The following is a 20962-nucleotide window of genomic DNA, read 5'->3' on the forward strand; positions in this document are numbered from 1 at the left end:
AACATTAAAAAGAAAAAATAGGAGATGAAAAGGCAAAAAGTAGTTTTGGGATGTAGGGTGCCTCTACAAGACAGCCTTGGCACCATCAGCAGCCGCAACTTAAGATCTTATTACCATGGCCACCTCATAGCCCAGGTCCATTTGTAGCTTGTTACTCAACACGTTTCTTTCACACAAAGGAGAACATGGGAATAAAAGGGTAGTGGAAAGCCTGTTTAGTCAACTACCTGAATACCCGTATCAGTACTCGCTTAAATATGTCGCTTGGCAGCAACAGACTATAATCCAAGCAGCTTGGAATTCACTCACTGGTTATTCATTTTGTCATATATGGTTAAGTATTTTCATTCCCTTGTAAAATGGTGACAGCGACGTATAGAAGTTTTTGAGACAAGGGCTTGTTACACAGCCTGAGCTGACCTTGAACTTGTGTTCTTCCTGTTGATTTAGCATCTTTCAGCACACAAGACAACATAAAGGAGGGACAGAAGGAACTCACTGTGCCCCCCCCCATTCTCTGAACCGCTGCTTGCACTACGCAGCCCAGCCCCCAGCCCCCAGCCCCCAGCCCCCAGCCCCCAGCCCCCAGCCCCCAGCCCCCAGCCCCCAGCCCCCAGCCCAGCCCCCAGCCCCCAGCCCCCAGCCCCCAGCCCCCAGCCCCCAGCCCCCAGCCCCCAGCCCAGCCCCCAGCCCCCAGCCCCCAGCCCCCAGCCCCCAGCCCCCAGCCCCCAGCCCCCAGCCCCCAGCCCCCAGCCCCCTCTTCCGTCCTCCTCCCACTAACACGAAGCTGTCTGGCTTGGTTTTTCTTTTTAAACATCTATCCCCAAAGTCTAACAGAAGCCATTGGCCCTCAGTGTGTTTGTTAGAAGAGCCTTCGATCTGTTAAGTGCCCACTTAAGCTTTCACAGGTACCAACTAGGCTAACACTAGCGATTTGCTAAGAAAGGAACTAAGCAGAGGCTGGCTTGCCCTGCCTTTCCCTCCCCTGTGGGAAGCTTCAGCAATAGCCTGCTCAGCATTTCCTTCCTCTAAGGTAGAGACGTGATACTTACACATTTTTATGGAGTATAGATAGTAGAGGAAACTCCCCACAGATGACAACATATGGTGATCAGAGGCGACAAAGCCCTCCCAGCACAGACTGCCTCCATGTCAACCTCCAGGCTGTAGAAAACCTCAGTCACTCCTCGCAGCAGCTGTATGCATTTCAGCCTTCAGTGACCACCATACTATTGTGTTCCTCCTCGAGAGCAGCTCTTTAGCTCTGAATAAGAACAGTGAGTAAGGACATGCTTCATACACTTCTATGGTTGAGTTAAATCGCCCACTGCAATGACCTCCACCTGTGTGGCAAAAGAAGCCAGGTCTCTGCCCATTCTTACGGGTAAACAGTGCAACTCCACGTGCTTTCTTCTTGACGCAGTAAACCAAGTCACAGAATGAAGTATAATTTCATTTTCACACTTCCTCAGGAGTAGATACCAGTCAGAAAGGTAACAGAAAGGGTGAGGTGGCTAAGTCAGTAAAGTGTACACATGAGGGCCTGAGCTCCCCTCTCTAGCACTCACATAAAAAGGAGGCACAGCAGCACATGCCTGAAGCTCCAGGCCTGGGCAGGCAGAGGCATGTGGGTCCCTGGAGCTAGCTCACTGACCTGCCACCAGAGCTGGGTTAGTGAGCTCAAAGCTCAGGGAGTGACCCTGTCACAAAAGAAAAGGTGGACAGCCATCAAGGAAGACATCCGACATTGACCTCTGGCTTCATACACATCCACACACGTGCACACAAACGTGAGCATATATACATAGAGAACACACACACACAAGCAAACACTCACACACACAAACATGACATACACTCACACACATACACACACACACACACACACACACACACACACACGTTATATAACATTTCTGAGCCTTGAGATTGCACTGCTTTTACAAACTGATTGTATCAGGACCCGTGTCCATGAGAAGGTAGATAATTGTTTATTTGCAATTGGGTATTGATTCTTCAGTGTGCTATTATACTGGACATGGTATTTCATTTGAACAAAGTAGGTTTTTCAGTGTTTCAGAGGCAAAAGAGCTGCAGGACAGATTTCCCTGGCTCCTGACAGACCAGTTCCTTACATGAGCGCTTTCAGTTAGAATCTGTGGGTAACTGTATTATCCCCGTTCTTTTTATTCTCCTCGGTAACACCCAATCATTCGGGATTTACGGTAGGGGAGGAAAGTGGATGGCAGATCAAGGTAAACCCGAGTTAGTCTTCTTTTCCAGAATAAAGGGGCTGGGGATTAAGAGACAGGATGGACCTGGTAATGACTCTATTTTCCTGCCGAGGCTTGAGAGCTCAGCTGCCTCTGTCTGTGGAGCGCTGTCTAGCATCTCTCACCATGTCCGACACAAAACACCAGAAGTGGTGAACAGCCCATGTCAGACAGCTGAACAGTTCAGAGGGTGTAGACACATTGGTCATCTCCTAATTTGGAGTTTCACTATCATAAGCCCACAGTCCCAAAGCAGTAGTGCCACTTACTGTTCTGTTCAATTCAGAAACGGTGGAATAGTAATCAGAAGCTAGAGGAAGGGACCCCTGCGGTGCTGGAGACTTGCAGTGCTGTGCTCTGTTAAGACTGGAACCTTGGCCTGGATACCAGAAACAGCTGTCAGTTGTATTTCCTAGGGCACGTCTCCTGGTTGTTTTGTAACATGTGGTCTTTGCTCAGTCATTCTGGTTTTTCATCCTTATTTGGTTTGGCCACCCTCAGTGGAATCTTACGGAAGAATTAAGCCCCTCGGCTTCCCGTCGAGATGATGAGAAGCTGTGCAATCTTTAGCCTCGTTTGCAAAGGCATCAAAACTCAAGATTACGTAATCCTAGTTCTAGCAAGTCTTTCTTTGCCCCTCTTAGAGGTTCTTATTCCCTCAAAAGTTTTGTTTTCTTTCTTTTTTTAAAAAGTGTTCATGAGTATTTTTCTTTTTAAAAAAATTATTAGAGGTTTCTTTTTTTCTGTACAGTATATTTTGGCCATCGTCCCTTCCTCTTCCCCTGGACCCTCCCCATCAGTTTTCCCACTAACTTTCCATGCTCCAATAACTGCTATTGTCTTAACATTTTACTCGGGGATTTTATATCCTCACCGTCAACAGCAGTCTGAAAGGCTCCCTTTTTATTTATTGATGGAACAACTTATTTAAGTGTTTGTCTTGGACAGAGTCTGTACTGGGTGCTGTTGACGTCGGTCCCCAGGCAATACAGGGCATGCTGCGATTGTTTCAGCTCAGCGTTGCTCCTTTGGGTTTGTTTAATACCCACATTGTTGACAGCATAGAGAAAGAACAGGAGCCAGGCTGTCTCTGCCTTGGTCTTTTCTTTGGGGAAAGATGAGAGCAAGGATGAGAGCAAGGAAACATTTCCTAATATCTTCCAGAACTTTCCCATACCTTTTTTTTTTTTTTTTTTTTTTTTTTTTTGTCCTAGGACTAGCTACCAAATGTTCTTATTACAATGTTTGGCCTAGACTAACCATTTCTGATAGTGTAGATATTGGGGAAATAACCAGCATGATTATAACAGGCATGCCAAAATAAGTCAGAAAATACGCGGGTGGAGGTGATGAGCCAGAAGACAGACATAACAGATGTGATTTGGGCATTTACTCTTAGGCTTTGTAAGAGTGCTAGCTGCTGATTTGGTGAGCGGTCTTGAGAGTAGAAAAGGGGAAAGACACTTTAGTTTGCCAGTGAGGTAATAACAATGGAAGGAAATGAGACACATACAAGGTCATAGGTTAGAGCTGGCTGAGATAAAGGTAATGTGAGGTGAGTCAGGTTTGGTTGCTTTGTTTCTGCAAGAATAAACACCTCAGACTCACACTTACAAAGCCTTCTCACAGGTGTTCTACGGCTCAGGTCAGCTGTGTATGTGTCTTCTTACTCCTGGACTGAGGCTGATGGACTAACTCCATAGCTAGGACAGGACATACTTCTTTCATGACAGATAACAGAATTCAAGCCTATGAGGTTTCTAGGGATCCAGTGGATTAGAGAATATCAAAGTGTCCCTAAAGTCAAACCAGATTGGTCTGTCTTATCACTAAAAAGCCAGCCTAGCACCTGGGGACATGTTGGGGCCCTGGGGACAGCAGATGTCAAAACCAGGTGTGCTGTTGTCAACCATGCGTCTAGGTACCAAATCATCTTTGAACCAGGAAGTTTTGCAAAGGGCCAGGGGAAAAAGAATTTAACAGCCCCCACATACTATACACTGCTTTATAGCATGGATGCTTTGATTTACCAAACATGGTGGTGGCTTCAGTGGCCAAGACTGTAAATGGGGCCTCCACTTGGATCATGATATTCACTACTGGTGTATGAATGTGTCACTATGGTCCTCTGTTGGTGACAGTTGTTGGCTTGCTATGGATAGAGACTAAACGTGTGATCGTGAGAACCAGTTGTTGGTGGTCAGAGCACAGCTGTCTCCACACAATCCTGGCTTTTTTTTTTTTAAATGCCAAGCCCTGAATAATGCCTCACATTAGAAAAATCTAACCAAATCTCTTACCCACCAGCAACCCATGAGCTGGTCCCACTGAGTTGGGAAGCGGCACCCACTTCCCCTGAGGTGGAGCTGCCGCAGTGGCCAAGTACCTGGCCCAGATCTTTGTGATGGGTGTACAGGTGGCCGGCAGAGCCTCTGCCTGGGCCCTGGAGCAGGAGTCTGTGACAAGCTCGGCAGCTGCTGATGCTCAGGGTCGTGCTGGGCACCAGTCTGCAGCTGCACCCAATCTCTCTGGCCTCAGCCTCCAGGAAGCCCAGCAGAGGCCAGAGGAAGTCCAGAGGAATTATGAGCACCTATTTAAGGTGAGTGATATGTCCGTGGGTGACTCTTTCCACGTGAGGTCAAAGGTTGTCTGTGCACAGGAAGGCCTAAAACAGGAACTCTGAATACAAACAGAGGAAGACAGAGCGAAAGGGCAGATGCCCAAAACATGACTGCTGCTCTCTACCCCACACCATACATTGCCTCATAATTTATAGCCTGGTAATAAATATCTTTTTTATGCTTCAAAGAAGAAAAGAAAAGTCTAACCTAGAGCAGATCAGTGTAGTCCACGCTTTCAGTGCAAGGTAGAGGAGATTCTAGGAGAGATGGTGGGGGAGGCCAAGTTGTCAAGGCAACCAGTAGAGATAAAGAGAGGGCCCAAGAGTATATAGAGAGAGATCAGGACAGGACTTCATCATGCTGTGTTTGTCAGACTTCTGTGACTATAAAAGAATATTAGAGACAATCCACTTATGGATAAAAAAGAGTTATAAGACTAGCAGCTTTGGGAATGCAGTCTGTGACCACTTCATGCATTGCTTGAGCCTCTGGTGAAGGTGGCACACTACATGGCAGGAGTGTGTGGCCAAGAAAAACCACTCTTCTCATGGCCAATAGCAAAAGAAAAGGAAGAGATGTGGCTGTGGTCCCACTAGCCTACAAAGATCCAAGGACAGTCTCTTAGGTTTCAACCTTCAAAAGTTCTACAGTGGGAACCAACACATTTTTTTTTAAAAGATTTATTTATTTATTATTATGTATACAGTGCTCTGCCTGCATGTACACCTGTAGGCCAGAAGAGGACACTAGATCTCAGTATAGATGGTTTTGAGCCACCATGTGGCTGCTGGGAATTGAACTCAGGACCTCTGGAAGAGCAGTCAATGCTCTTAACCTCTGAGCCATCTCTCCAGCACCACGGAAACCAAAACTTTAATGTGCATGTCCTGCTTTAGCAGGAGCCCTATGTGCTATTATTTAAAGATGATAGGTAGACAACCTTAAAACCTTACACATGAGGCCTTGGGAGATGGCCTTTATGGTTAAAAGCAGCCATTGTCCGGGTAAGGAGCTGAGTTTGTCCCAGGTGCCCAGATGGAGGCAAACAGTCAGAAGAGGATCTGATGCTTTCTTTTAGCCTCCATAGGTACTGTACACATATAGAACACAGACATACATGAAGGCAAACAAATAAATAAATGTTAAAAATAAATACATATTTTAAAAATCAAATGCAGATAAAAGTGCCATGACCATGGGTTGGCTTTGAGCTGTTTCTTAATTCTCTATAGGTAAGAAGGGGGCATGGATCTCAGCAGAACCATAACACTTTGCCTCTGTGTTCCTTAAAGCCTGGAATGGAAATACATCATAGTTAATCCTTTAAATCCGTATTTTATCTTGACCAGGTAGATTTCAGATGGCATCAGTCTTTTTTTTTTTTTTTTTTTTTTTTAAGACAAGGTTTCTCTGCGTAGCTCTCTTAGAACTCACTTTGTAGACCAGGCTGGCCTCAAACTCACAGAGACCCACCTGCCTCTGCCTCCCTAGTGCTGGGATTAAAGGCATGCACCACCGCTGCTGCCACCACCACCACCTGGCTCATCAACTTTATTTTTAAGATAAGGAAGTTGAGACTCTGAGAGACTCTCGAACCTGCTTGACCTCCCCAGCTGCTAACAGGCACAGCGACAGGCTACTACCGTCTAATTAGGTTCTTAGGATCCCAGAATCCACAGTTTCTATTGCTCTAGGCTATTTCCCCTTATGAACTGAGACACAGAGATGGAGTCCTATACCCAGAGGAGGTCGAAGAGGCAAGCAAGCAACTCAAAGCAGCTGGCATCTCCTTTCTGTGCTTGCTTCTTTAGGAGTTCCTCCATTCAACAAGGGACCTACCCAGTACCCAGGCATGTGCTAACCCCGCCCTCCATCCCCTCCGAAAGGGATGTTGTCACTGTAAAAACAGGAGGAGGATTAAGATCATACCTCCCACAGAAAATTCAAAGAGGACCATTTTAGCCTGCCTTTACTTGTGGAATTTTAAGAGTTATATTTAACTTAGATCCAGGTAAATTAAATCCACTCACAATTACTGCTTTAATTACCATCCACTTCCCATTGAAACCCAAATTCCAAGAGGGCAGTGAAAAGTCTTGCATCCCCATTGTCTATTATGTGATAATTTCTCAATAAAGATCTGAGGAGCAATCCCTAGTGTGACTGAGTGACTGATTGAGAGAATGCTAAGGATCCTACTGGGGTAAGAATTAACTGCTAAGCTTTCCTCTGCCCTGTACTGGCCCTTTAAGCTAGGAGACTCTCCATGCCCTACTCAGATCTGCTAGCAGTAGCTTAATACTCCTTTAGCATTCTTCTGGTCTCAGTTCTCCCTAATCGCTTACCACAGGGTACAGTATCCCAAACAAAGGCCTCATTCATCATACTAATCTTCTGATGAAAATAATCTCCCAAGTTCCTCCACTTAACTCAGAGTTTAATAGGTACATCGGAGACCTCTGTGAGAGTGTGCTCACAGCCAAACCTTACAGCCATGTGGCCATCACCTCAAAGCCAGACTGGTGACCAGAGGAACCTAGACCTCCTACTCCATCCAGAGGGGACCTGGATGGAGTTTGCAATTCCTCATACACTTCAGGACCTCCTCCCCTTACGGACCGTCTCTACCTGAACGCCAAATTATCCTTCATGACCCAATTCAAATGTCTTGACGGCTGCACCCCATGTGGAGTCGGTTGTCCCTTCTGAGACAAAAGGCACTTTGTTATCTTATTTCCTTCTGATTTTGAATTTTTCTATCTCCCAGGACACTGAACTCAGAGACGATGGCTGCTCTTCTTCTCATGGGCACATGAGCAGTACCACGCAGATCATAGGTGTTCAGCACACCGAGGATGGGCAAAGGAGCTTGTAGGGAAGGAACAGGGAGGCTGCTGCTCAGCCCTAAGGCTTGAATCCAGCCTTCTCTCTTTTTTAAAAAAATATTTTTTATTAATTTATTCATATTACATCTCAATTGTTATCCCATGAATCCAGCCTTCTCTTGTTGGAGTCTTTATACAGGTGTCAGATGACTGTTTGGCCCTCTTTCATTGCAGATGAAATTTTTTTTTCCCATGAACGCGTGATGTGCAGGTCATGTCTTGCAGCCACAAGACCCCTCCCATGAGGAGCAGTAACATGAAGGTGATGTCTGAGACCAGGGGAAGTCCTCATAGGCCGTCAGGTAGAGAGACTGATAGGTTTTCATCTAAGATGGCGTGGCTTGGATCAGCCTAATCCACATCCGCCCTGGTTCTGTTACTGTAGCCTCTGCATAGTCAAAGCTAATTTGTGAAACCAGCGCAGAGTCCATCATTATTTGAAATGGGTGCTTGGCCCGAATCGCTCTGTGCTGTTAGATCAAAGTGTGCTCTCAACAGGGAGCAGCTACGGTATATATTATTTTTTTAAAGTTTGGTAGTGTCAAGAGACTGACCAGATCAGCTCCCTTTCAGTTGAGAGCCACTGTTCCCCTCTCCTTTGTGGCAAGGATGGGGATGACAGCAAACTTTCATCTTCCCTGACAGGATAACTCAGACAAATTCCCCAGGGAAAGGCGACTGATCATTAGCTTCTGCTCAAGAGTAACAGGGAACACACGAGCGCTCTCACAGAGCCGCAGCCTTTGTAGCCACCTCCTTTGAAAACATGTAAGAACCCACAGGACGCTCTTCGTTAGACAAGGAGGCCACTTGTGATTTTGCTTTTTTTTCCTAAAGGCTTTCAGATAGTTGGTCTATGACGGAAGGGCACTTCTGCTCTGCAATGAAGACTGACAAAGTCTCTGCTCAGCCCCCTAAGTGGGACACTAACCAGCCACTCTGCTCATCACAGATCCCCTGCCTTCTGAAATCTGAAAGACTCTTTTTGCTTACAGCTTACTATGGGACAGCTGTTATTTCTATTGTGCTGGACTGTGCTCTCTCCTCTTATGTTTCCTGTCATTTCTAGTAAGTCAAAGGTTTCTCAAGGACAGGAGACCTACAGTGTGCTTTATGTAGGCTCTGCATTGTCCACTACAAACAGAATGAATGAACAAACATCTTCAATAAATGCAGTTCTATTGTTTCAAGGACAAGGAGTAAAAGACGTGAGAGATACTAATTATATGAAGTCAACTTCTTTTGGGACAATAGTGTGAAAAGGCTCAGCTGATTCAAAGCTGAGCACCATTTCTTTGTTGTAACCTAGATAACAGACAATTCTCTGCAGCCAATGATGCTAATTTCCTGGTAACCTGAAGCTGGTTCCTAATTTGTGCTCACAAACTCTATGTTCTGGCTATAAGAAAGAGACTCAGAAGTTGAATAACCATAAAAATAAGAGGTAAGAAAGCAACCACAGTATTACATGTCAAGTCCCAGAATAAAAAACCTAAAGACCCCTGGGGAACAACAGAATCTCCTGGGAGATGGGCCCCTGGGCATGCCTGGTGGAGGATTAGCTTGATGAACTGGTGTGGGAGGAGCCATCTTAATGGTGGGAGGGGCCGTCCGCTGGACAGAGGAACCTGACTGTGTGAGTTGACAGAGGAGGCTGAGCACTACAGGCATGGACTACTTTCTCTCTTTTGACTCCAGATGCAGTATGACCAGTTGTTTCAAGTTCTTGCTGCCTTGATTGATCAGGATGGACTACACCTTGAGCTCTGAGTAAAACCCAGGACAGGTGGTTCGAACCAGTGTATTATAAAGCAAATCAGGACCATGTTGCATTCTTTCTAAAACAATTTTCTGACATTTTATTTATGTGCATGCACCATAGGCAGGCTTGCGTGCCACAGAGCATATGTGGAAGGCAGAGGACAATTTGTGGACATCAGCTCTTTCCTTCCATCATGCGGGCTCTGGGGATTGAACTCAGGTTGTCAGTCTCAGTGGCAACTGCCTTTACCCATTATTGTAGGGTTTTTTTTTTTTTCAGCTTGACACACACTAGAATCATTTAGGAAGAGGGAACCTCAATTGAGAAAATGTCTCCATCAGATTAGCACACAGGGGAGGCTATAGGGCATTTTCTCCATCAGTGATTGATGTGGGAGGACCCAAGCCATAATAAGCAGGACTTACCATTTCTGGGCAGGTGGTCATGGGATGCAATAAGAAAGCAGGATGAACAAGCCATGGGGACGAAGCCAGTAAACAGTGTTCCATGGTCTCTGCTCCAGTTCCCGCCTCCGTTCTTTCTTGAGTTCCTGTCCCAACTTCCCTTCAGAGTAGAGTGTAATTGAGATGAGCAAGCTAAATAAACCATGTCCTCCACAGGTTGTTTTTGGTCATGGTGTTTTATCACAGCAATAGAAAGCAAACTAAGACACCCTCGGAGCCACCTCTCTCTCTTGGCCTGTGCTGTGTGCTTGTACGGAAGAGCAAACACCAGGCTTGCCAAACTCACTCAATGGCTCTCTCAGACACAGTGATCAAGGGCTGAGGAATTCTCTTCTTCCATTATTATATACCTCCATTTTTTTTCTCAGAAATTGCACTCTTTCTCCTATAGAAATTTTTCTTCACTATAGCCACAAGCTTTTCACTTATAGTAGTCCCAGGCTATTAACTTAGCACATATTAGTATATATTGATTTTATATAATGGGTTTCATTATAAGATCTTTATATATATATATATATATATATATATATATATATATATATATATATATTATATTTTGATTATATTTGCTCTCAGTTAACCTCTTTTGTTTTCTCCCCACCCCATTTACTCCGTTCTTTTCTAACTCATCTCTCTAGAACCTTCATGTCTCTTATTTTTCAGATGACCTAGTGAGCTACATTACAGCTGCTTATGGGAGCGTGGGTGAGAGCTGTTAGCAAGGCAGCCCCCACCCCATGCGCACCCTCCATTAATTGAGCCTAAGTCCTCAGGAAGCCAGGGTAGGACCTTGTGGGTTCCTTGAACTCCACGACAGCCTGTTGTGTGGCCCAGTCTCTCTAAGCTCTTGTGCAGTTGATTTGAAGCTGTTATGAGTCCAGGGCTGCTCTGCTGCATACTTCCCTGCAGTCAGCCCTCCACACTAGTGTCTGGCTCTTGACCTCTTGTGACCCTTTCTCCTATGCAGCCCCAGAGCCTTAGAGGGCAGCATGTGAGGCAGAGGTCCATTTACAGCTGAACATCTGAGTGCCATTTATTCTCATCACACACCTGGTACGAGCCTCTGGGGTGACTGCTGGTTCCTTCCAAGGAAGCTGCTTTGAGCAGAGCTGGAAGCCAAAGTAACCTACGGGTGTAGATGGTTATTTAGAAATCATACAATGGAGCTGGTGAGATGGCTCAGAGGTTAAGAGCACTGTTTGCTCTACCAAAGGTCCTGAGTTCAATTCCCAGCAACCACATGGCAGCTCACAACCATCGATAATGAGATCTGGTACCCTCTCCTGGTTTGCAGGCACACATTCAGGCATAATACTGTCTAAATAATAAATGCATCTTAAAAAAGAAAGAAAGGAAGGAAGAAAAAAAAGAAGGAAGAATGAAATCACACAATGTACACATCATGACCTAAAGAAGGTATTGCACCAATATATACAGTGCATTTTCTGTGTCTTTCTGTCTAATAGAGTCAGGGAGTTGTTTATCTTGTTATGTTTAGAAGGCTTCTCTTTAAAAAAAAAAAAAAAGACAGTAACGATGAGGAAAATGCAAATGGAATAGTAGCTACCATTTGTCTGTTGACCAGCCTTCTCTTGCTGTGATAAAATTCCCCGGGGATAATCAACCTAGAAAGAGAAAGTATTTTAATTAGCTCCAATTTTGGGAGGTTCCAATCTCGGCCCTGATCCTTTGCGCCTGTGGTAAGAGGATGTGATGACATCTGTGGGAGAGGAGGAAACTTAAGTCATGCTGGCCAGAACAAGATGGGGTTGAAGACGGCCGGGTCCCAGTATCCCTTTCAATGGAAGGTCTCAGTGGTCTAACTTCTTGCCCCACCCTGGACTCCACCTCCTGAAAGTTCTGTTGCATCTCAATCAAGCCTCGGGATGCAGACCACACGTTTAGTATGAGAGTCTTTGGGGGAGTTATTCAAGATCCAAACGGTGGCAATTTAGCATGTTCTCTCTCTGCTCTGTTTTATTGATTTAGGGCCATGCCATTACATCCGTGTTTGTATTTTAGGTCCATGAATGCTAGGAATAACATTTTCTGAGAAGTCATCAGTGATGGGCAACATCAGTGGTCTCCTTTTGGTTAACCTAGGAACATGGGTGGGTCTGATGGAGAGTCAGATACAGCCTTAGTTTATCTTTCCCTTTCATTTTCAGGAGCCTGTTCGGCCAGTTGGGGGAGTGTCAGCTCTTCTGGGGATGATGCATTTCTCTCCAGGTCCCTGAGCTGGGATGGCCACCTGGTAGACTCACAATAAGTTCCCTTTCATTTATGTTTTTGTTTTATTGAGACAGAGTTTCCTCTGTGCAGCCTTGGCTGTCCTAGACTTGCTTTGTAGACCAGGCTGGCCTCGAACTCACATCAATCCATCTGCCTCTGCCTCCCGAGTGCTGGGATTAAAGGCATGCACCACCACGCCCAGCTCCCCTTTCAATTATGTACTTACATTTTCTGCATGCCTGCTTGTGAACAGTGACTTGACCTAAGCAGTGGTGATGGGTGAGCGCCACTATGAGGAAAAAGTGAATGGGGCAGAGTGTGCACTCCTTCCAGACCTACCGAGGAGTCCACATACGACATACCACTAAGATGAGAAAACCCACATGCAATTCACAGGTTCCCGTTGAGCTCTTCCATGAGTGTGAGAGGTGCTTGATTATTTCCAGCTACTTTTTCTGTATCTGTTGAAGGTAGGTGGGTTCGAAAACGCTTCCGTTTGAAATCTCTGAACACTGTGAAAATAGTAAAAGAGAAACTTCAGGCACTCCAGATGGCTTAAAAAATAAATCCGAGGCATCCTCAAGAAACTCCCCCTCCTGAGGGAATTATTAACTGGTGAGTGATGTGACTGCATTCTCCACAGATCCCAGCTGTATGTCTCAGAGTCTCCGTCGTTCGCCTTTTAGAATGAGCCTTTCTCATGTTTCTCATGGACTCCCAAACACAGAAGGGCCCAACAAAAACAACTGCTCTCTCCCCCACCACCCATTTCATACCAAGCTTCATCCTTCCTAGTTTTGTTTTAGCATTTTCCTAGGGCTGTCAGCTTCTCAGAGAACTTACCATTGGCCAGTAGATATTGGAAGGAGGTGAGTGAAGGCTCTATGAGGTTAGGGAACCAGAGGGCCTGGTTTCTGATGCTCCTCACTATCTGAGAAATTCTAAAATGGCCTAGTTTTCTAAAAAATGTATGACATTTCCTCCAAAGAAAAAGCTGAGCTCTGTAGACTTCCTCCCTCTTCTCTGATTAGTGCAGTAATCTTAGATCCTGGCTTGGAAGGTTAGCTGAGTTTCCTGGGGCTGGTGGGTGGGGCAAGCCAAGATGGCTGGATTCCCAAGCTCTTTGGATGTCTGTGAAAGTTCTCATCCCCTGCCCAAGCATTTTTGTCTGCCAAGTAGTATGATAAAACTTGTGAGAACAGGTTTTCCTGAAGTGGTTGATGCATCTGCATCCTTTCCTGGCAGGAAACCAAAGTAAAATGGTTTCAAAGAAACCTTCTACAACACTAGAAGGGGCTCAGTGTGAACTCTCAGCTCAGTGATTATTCCAAGGAATGTGGGTTTCCTTTGACTTCACTTAAGAAGTCCTCACGAAGAGGGGAACAGTGGTGGCACACACCTTTAATCCCAGCACTCAGGAGGCAGAGGCAGGCAGATCTCTGTGAGTTCAAGGCCAGGTTGGTCTACAAAATGAGTCCGAGACAGCCAAGGCTACATAGAGAAACCCTATCTCAAAACAAACAAATAAACAAACAACAACAAAAAAGAAGTCTTTATGGCCATTGCATGCAATTCCAGCCAACTTCAACCACTTGAGACTTGGTTGAGCCTTGTCTATCTGAATGGATTACAAATCTTATTTTTCCCAGTTGAGCATGAGCAGCCTGTGGCCTGAGAGGTCCTTTTCAACAATGAAGCTGTTGTGGGAACTCAGCCATCTTGACAGTGACAGGTCTTTAGAGGGCTGCGTCCTTTCACGCAGTGAGCACTTTCTTTAATCTTAGGGGGAAGGTCTGCATCTGTTGTAAAGGCATTGAGTTGAACAGCTTAGTGAAAGCACATGTTCCCTCTGATAAGAAACAGAATCACAGGAGAACTATGTGTTCTCAGCTTCCTTGAGGAATAAACTCACCGTCCCACTTTTTAGGGAATGGATAGAGGTCTGGGTGGCACAACCACAGCAAGCTTTAGTCTTTGTTCACTCCTCCACTTAGACGCAAGGGACCACTGACGATGGCTGTCCTTCTCTGGGTTCTCCAGATCGTCCCCTTCTCTGGTCTGCTTAGAAAAGGCCACAGGAGACCAGCTACATGCTTTGTGGAGAGCAAAGCTTTTTTTTTTTTTTTTTTAAAGACAGAGTTTTTCTCTGTGTAACAGCCCTGGCTCTCCTAGACTCACTTTGTAGACCAGGCTGGCCTTGAACTCACAGAGATCCACCTGCCTCTACCTCCTGGGAGCAAGGACTTTAATAACCCAACCCTTGCCTCTTTGAAAGCCTCCGAAATACTAACTGCTACAGATATGTGTTCCTGTGGCGATTGTCTCAGTAAACAATACTTTTGGGGAAAAATACAGTCCCTTGCTCTGTAATTAATGAAAAATAACAATATTTCAATGATGGTAATGTGAAAAAAAAAGGTGAGATCCAATATTGGGACCTATATTTTTTGGCTCATTTGAAAAGGAGTAAACCTACCATGTCTCTGTTAGTTCAAGCAACATCTGTGAATGTTGTCGTTGCAGGGGGCGAGGGTTGGTTAATGATTTAGAACCTGGGCGTACCTCAGAACCAAATCTCTAATGACCCGTGTGCACATGAAAGTGTGTGTGGTGTCATCTTGCTCTGTCACAACACTGGCTCTAGCCAAGGAGAAGGAAATGTCATCTCAGGCATCAAACATAGGGTGATCCAATGAGATGCTTGCATCCCTGATAGGAACATCGGACAGGCTTAGTTTAATTTTGTATTATTCATCTTCAGTAATCCCAAGATTCAAATTTCTCCAACTTTTCCAAGTCTAATGAAAGAAAAGCTCAATCTGTGCCCAGTATATCTCAGGGGAAAGTGTTTGTGTGACTATTTTGAAGGTTTCTAATGTAAACAAATCAGGCCATCATTTCTGTTAACATGGGAATCCTAGCTGACGTAGTTTGGAGAACATCCATTTAACTGGAGTGCTACTGCAGATGCTCATGGGTAAGAATTTTGTTGTTGTTGAGCAAAACCTGCTTTTGATAATTGGTACTTAATAAGGGAGCAGGAAAGGCAGAGGAGAGAAGGGCAAAAGCGCCCAGGGAATAGGGCTCTGCTTCCTGCCCTTGCCCACGGCCACAGGTGAACAGCCCCTCCTGTTTTTTGTCTTTAATGTAACATTATTTCAATAAAACTATGTCTGGGATCTTCTTCCCTTTCTGCCTTACAAAATTTACATAGGATTCATTAGGAAGCCAAATGACGAGATTTCAGAGACTGGAGAATTCCACAGCCCTTCCGTCACCTGCAGTCCTGTGGCAGGCCTGCATTCCCCTGGGTTCAAGGATGCTGTGATGTTTGAGGAATCTCTGAGCACTTGATTAAGAGCCTCAAGTGCTCCTGGATGTAGGTGATGTCTTTGAAAAAAAATGTAGTCTTGTCTTCAGGCGTAACTTGTTTAGAATAGGTGCTAGAACTCAGAATTTCAGACTCTACAGGACAAAATGACCCCTCAGGGGATCTACATAAAATGTGATCAGGAGCAAAGGTCAGATTTTTTTTCTTCTATGCAGGTTGCCACACCGTGACTTACAGGCATCCCTCTGGATGCTAAGCTAACACGTAAGTGAGTGGTAGTTTTAAGAAATATTATTATTATCATTGTGTGGATGTGGATGAGGACATGTGTGTGTCATGACCCACATATGGGGGTCAGAGGACATTCTCTCACAAGCTCATTCCCTCCTTCTACTGTGGGATTCTGGGTTAAGCTCAAAGCATCAGGTTTACCCAGCAAGCACGCTTACAGCTGAGCCATCTCTCCAGCTCATTTTTAATATGGACGGGACAGGTCCTAAGTGTGGACCCCTGGTGTATTTTTCGACTCATTTATGTTCTATATCTCTGACTATGGTCTTGGTGCTAGTACAACTTGGTCATCGTATAAACCTAAATCCATAGGTCACAGTTCATCCTTCTTAACACATTGCTTCTGCCTTATAGACCTCCAGGTAGTTTATGCATATCTTCTAGTCCAAATCCAGTATAGACGTAAATCCCTCAAATTCCCATCCCAATAACAGACTTGTTATTCCTGGGCAAGCTAAAACCATTCCAGCGGCTCATACAATCTGACTGGAAAGCTCATGTAAGAGACTCCTATGAAGGAAGCAAATCTAAAGCTAGTCTATGTGACACAGAAGCCCCATCCAGAAAGCTGGACATATTTAACATTCCCCTGTCTTAGAGTAACATTTACCACAAGACACATATGTAAGACTTTTCTTCCCCCTTTATTCTGGTTTTCTTTCCTTGGAGAGAAAAGTCCAGGTAAAGGTGTCCAAGGCTAGCCTTGAACTTTTTCTTTCTTTTTTTTTTTTTTTAACATTTCTTACTTTTTTTACATGTACATTTATATTATTATACATCTATAAAATAAACTACATATAGCAAGCAGAATCACAAAACAAGCAGGAATTATATCAATGTTACATTCATAGTGTTTTGGCTATTTGTACTTGGCAACCCTGAAGAAAACATCTTTCCTATCTTGGTGCATCTAAAATTCTGAATGTAAATCAGTATCTATCATATCTCACCTCTATCAACTCAAAACACCTGTCTAGACCTAAAAACAACGTAACCCCTAAACAACTTAGCTTAATTGTAAAACTAAACTATCTGGTCTTCAACCCCATCAGAGACTTGAAAAGGAATAAAATTAATTACCGGACCAGAAGGCTGGCCTTGAACTCTTGTGTTGATCTAGAACTCAAGGTCTTTTGACCTTACTCTCTTGTGTGCTGGGGTACATATGCACACCACCATGTTCTGCTGACTTTTTTCTTTTCATTTCTTTTCTTTTCTATTCTTTTAAGAATAAAAATAGTAATCCCATAGTTTCTCCTTACCCAACGTTTTACTTTCTACACATTCAGTATAAACATGATGGAAACTCACGCTACTCTGTTCTATTCTGCCTGAGCTTTGGATCCATGCTGTATATGGTAGCCACCCAGGACTTAACTTAGTAGCCATCTCAGTTGTCAGATCAGTTGCTGCAATGTACAAAAGCTTGTGTCAAATAACTCTTATATTTCTTGCTGATGCTCCAGAAAGCACAGTAGTAGACTTGCTGACAATTCACATATGCCAAAAAGAAGATATAAGGTATTTTATTTATTTAGGTGCCTTCTTACTATGTAGCTGAGGCTAACACAGAACTTCCACTATGTAGCTTGTGATGGGACTATGGGTATATACCACTACATATGGCCTTGAAGTGCTTCCTTCAAGAGGGAAGCAAAACTATGTTCTTATAGGCAAAATCATACATGTAAGAATGATACATGTTGAGTAGTTTTTCATTGTGTAAATGTACCACAATTTCTTTATTCATTCTTTGGTTGAGGGACATCTGGGTTGTTTCCAGATTCTGGCTATTACAAATAAAGCCTCTGTGAACACAGCTGAGCAAATGTCCTTGTACAGTGGAGCATCTTTTGAGTATATGCCCAGGAGTAGTATAGCTGCGTCTTGAAGTAAAGCTATTTCCAGGTTTCCGAGAAAGCAGCAGATTGATTTCCGAAGTGGTTGTAAAAGTTTGCATTTCCACCAGCAATGGAAGAGTGTTCCTCTTTCTCCACATCCTCTCCAGCACGTGCTGTCACTTGAGTTTTTGATCTTAGCCATTCTGATGGGTGTAAGATGGAATCTCAGAGTTACTTTGATTTGCTTTTCTCTGATGACTAAGGACATTGAACATTTTAAAGTGTTTTTCAGCCATTCAATATTCCTCTGTTGAGAATTCTATTTAGTTCTGTATCTCATTTTTAAATTGAATTATTTAGTTTGTTGGTTTTTAGTTTCTTGAGTTCTTTATATATTTTGGATATTAGCCCTTTGTCAGAAGTAGAGTTGGTGAAGATCTTTTCCCAGTTTCTCGGCTGCCATTTTGTTCTGTTGGCAGTGTCCTTTGCTTTGCAGAAGCTTTTCAGTTTAATGAGGTCTTATGTATTAATTGTTGATCTTGTGGTACGTTTGCACAACGGAGTACTACTCAGTTATCACAAACAAGAAAATCATGGCATTTGCGTGCAAAAGGACGGGACTAGAAACGATCATCTTGAATGAAGTAACCCAGACCCAGAAAGACATGCATGGAATATACTCACTTATAAGTGGATATTAACCCAACATAGATGTCCTCTGACAGACTCCACCCAGTGAGAGGATCAGGGCAGATGCTGAGACTCACAACAGGACTCCGGGCAGAGTGCAGCTAGCTTCAGGGCAGAGTGTTGGAGTGGTGTGGAAGAGTTGGGTGGCGGTAGTGGAAGGACCCAGAGGGGTCAGGAGATCTACAAAGAGGCCATCAAGTCTGGCAGATCTGGCCCGGAGTGGGGGGGGGGGCCTGCACAAACTGATGCACCAACCAAGAACAACGCATGCAGAGAACATAAATCCCCCTGTTCATATGGCCGATGGACAGCTCATTCTTCATGCGCAGGTGGGTGGCAAGGGAAGGATCCAGGATCGCCTCTGACACGAACTCTGTTGCCTGAGATTTGATCACTTGCCTTTCAGGCATGTGCCTACTGTCTGAGTTGTCTTCCAAAAGTCTCCGAGATGCTACGGATAATGAACAGTTTCAGACCAAGGCCCTAGCAAGTCTTTCCTACATGACACACACTGGCTGAGCTGGTTCAGTCTGCTGGCATACAACGGTTGCTGTCCACAGCGAGATGCTCAGCAGTTCTGAAAGATGGGGCCTGAGCAGAAAACACTTTCAAAGGGGAACAAAAGCAAATAGTGTTGTGTTTGCCATCCGCATCTTGGAGAACTCATGAGTGTTAAACAGAAAACAAAGAGTTGCGATATGAAAATATGCCCTTCATTCAAGAGCTCATGTACACACACCAAAACAAGGCAAACCTCTTTTCGGGGGAAATATTTGTGATAGAAATAATTACTGTATACTTATTGCTGCTGGAGCCGTGGTCCAACAGGGAAATAGGGCAGAGCTGTTGGGGAGCCAACGGGCATCAAGCAATTTACAAAGGTCTCAGTTTGCTCTACCTGGAGAGATGGGTGTGTAGTTTAAAATATCACATTTAATTAACACTTGAGGAGAGGAAAGAAATGGCTCACCCCAGTAATCCGAGGCAGCTTTTGTATGGAACAGATGAAGGGGAAAAAAATCTGATTAGGCGCTGGCTTTAAGTACAGTTTCCTTAGATTTCTGTTCTCCTCTTTACCATGTAATAACATGGCTTAAAATGAGTTCTGACAGCTAATCAGAGTGAGTGGCCTTTTCTTTCCCTGGAGTGGTTAACAAGTGCTGTGCATGGCCAACAAACCGTACTGCTGCCTAGACGTAGGAAAGGAAGGGGACTCATGTGTTCTTTTGTGGCAGGAAGCTCTGAGCTCTCTTTAGTAGAATCTGAGCCTTCGGTGGTTTGAGAGTCTGCTGTGTGACCCATGGCAGTCCGGAGTAACTATAACCCCATCACTGAATAAGACAATTAGTTCTTCCTTCTCCACTGGCTCTCATGACCCATCCCGTCCCTCCCCACTGTCTCAGTCAGTTACTTCTGTCTCTGACGCCTCACGGGGAATCTGTACTATAGAAATAAAATGATGGCCTAAATTTAGGCTGTAAGTGATAGAGTGGGAGGGAAGAAATAGAACCAACTGCCTTGTTGTTATTGCTGATGTTGTTGCTTTGTTCCGAGACAAGGTTTCTCTGTGTAGCCTTGGCTGTCCTGGATTCACTTTGTAGGCCTGCATAGCCTCACAGAGATCCGACTGCCTCTGCCTCCCTGAGGGCTGGGATTACAGGTGTGTGCCACCACACCCAGCTCAAGCAACTGTCTTTTTAAGATAAGGGTTTGGGAGAGAAGAGGGTGTCTGAGGCTGAGGGCAGATACCTGTGTTTAACTGGTTCAGGCAGAGGTGGGGCTAGGTCAACCAGAAAGCCCGGATCTCTCCCCTAGGGCTGTCTGTCTTTTCTTTATCTGAAGACAGACATTTGATTCCCCAAATTCAAATTCTTCATTCTGGTTTCGGTTGTAAAAGACCAATCATTGCTCAAGGGGAAGTAATGGCCTGTAATGCAGACCAAGAACGCTCAGATTTCCCACATGAAAGCTATACAAAGGGGTACAAAGATTGTCACTCAATTAAACATAATAGCAGCAGCGAAGGTGACTTTGGGGGTGGCATCTGGGCCCAACAAAGTCCACAAGACCCCAAGCCCATACCAGAGCTGGGCCACATCAAAATCCCAAGTGTCTATGGGATTAGTTCCTGATTCCTCCCTTCTAAGGAAAGAACTGGGGCAAAGGTTTTGAGCTTAAGGTTCGAACAAGGCAGGCTCGGGCCTGAAATGTGGGCAGGTCTCCTAAGCCAAGAGTAGGCAGGTCAAAGTGAAGAAGCCTAAGGGCACAGCCAGGCCCCAAGAGATTGTTGGCTGGGCTCAAAGAATAGCTCTCTTTAAAGTTGGTTTTGATGGAAAAGAGGAACTCCTGAGGCCTGTCATTTTGAAGCTTTAGGAGGGCTGGGGTTGGTGTACCACGTGTTGGTGCTGGGAATCTGCTGTGCCACCTCTTTTTCTGGGCACCTTTGTGCTTGAATTCCTATTATCAATTCTTTGGGCCATTGCTCGGAGTGGAATTGATGAGTCCTGAGATAATTCTATGTTTAATATTAATAAGTGGCCAAATTGTTTACCACAGAGGCTGATGCATC

General features: G+C 44.7%; 2 protein-coding genes across 2 annotated transcripts; one reads left to right on the forward strand and one right to left on the reverse strand.

Annotated features, from left to right (window-relative positions):
- Window positions 1-4629: 4629 nt before the first annotated feature.
- Window positions 4630-4956, forward strand: LOC311605110 (mitochondrial import inner membrane translocase subunit TIM16-like; the record flags this gene model as incomplete). The annotated part of the gene is made up of 1 exon (XM_084795391.1): window positions 4630-4956. The coding sequence occupies exon 1, from the start codon at window positions 4678-4680 to the stop codon at window positions 4954-4956; it is 279 nt and encodes a 92-aa protein (XP_084651517.1). The 5' UTR covers window positions 4630-4677.
- Window positions 4957-5873: 917 nt separating this feature from the next.
- Window positions 5874-13279, reverse strand: LOC311604474 (uncharacterized protein). The gene is made up of 5 exons (XM_084794453.1): window positions 13084-13279; window positions 12467-12752; window positions 11576-11633; window positions 9967-10105; window positions 5874-5984 (listed from the first exon to the last, which is right to left on the reverse strand). Exons 2-5 carry the CDS (start codon window positions 12598-12600, stop codon window positions 5944-5946), a joined length of 372 nt encoding a protein of 123 aa, XP_084650579.1. The 5' UTR covers window positions 12601-12752; window positions 13084-13279; the 3' UTR covers window positions 5874-5943.
- Window positions 13280-20962: the final 7683 nt, after the last annotated feature.

Source organism: Acomys minous (genome assembly GCF_964271855.1).
Source record: "Acomys minous genome assembly, chromosome: 9".
Classification (NCBI taxonomy): Eukaryota; Metazoa; Chordata; class Mammalia; order Rodentia; family Muridae; genus Acomys; species Acomys minous.

Coding starts and splice junctions, on each gene's coding strand:
- LOC311604474 (XM_084794453.1), bottom strand. CDS start 12,600: ATGTCGTATGTGGACTCCTCGGTAGGTCTGGAAGGAGTGCACACTCTG. Junction 11,634..12,466: donor CAAGCAGGCATGCAGAAAAT/GTAAGTACATAA, acceptor TTCTCTTTCTAG/GTTGATTATCCCCGGGGAAT. Junction 10,106..11,575: donor GGCTGGTCAACAGACAAATG/GTAGCTACTATT, acceptor TCTACTCTGAAG/GGAAGTTGGGACAGGAACTC.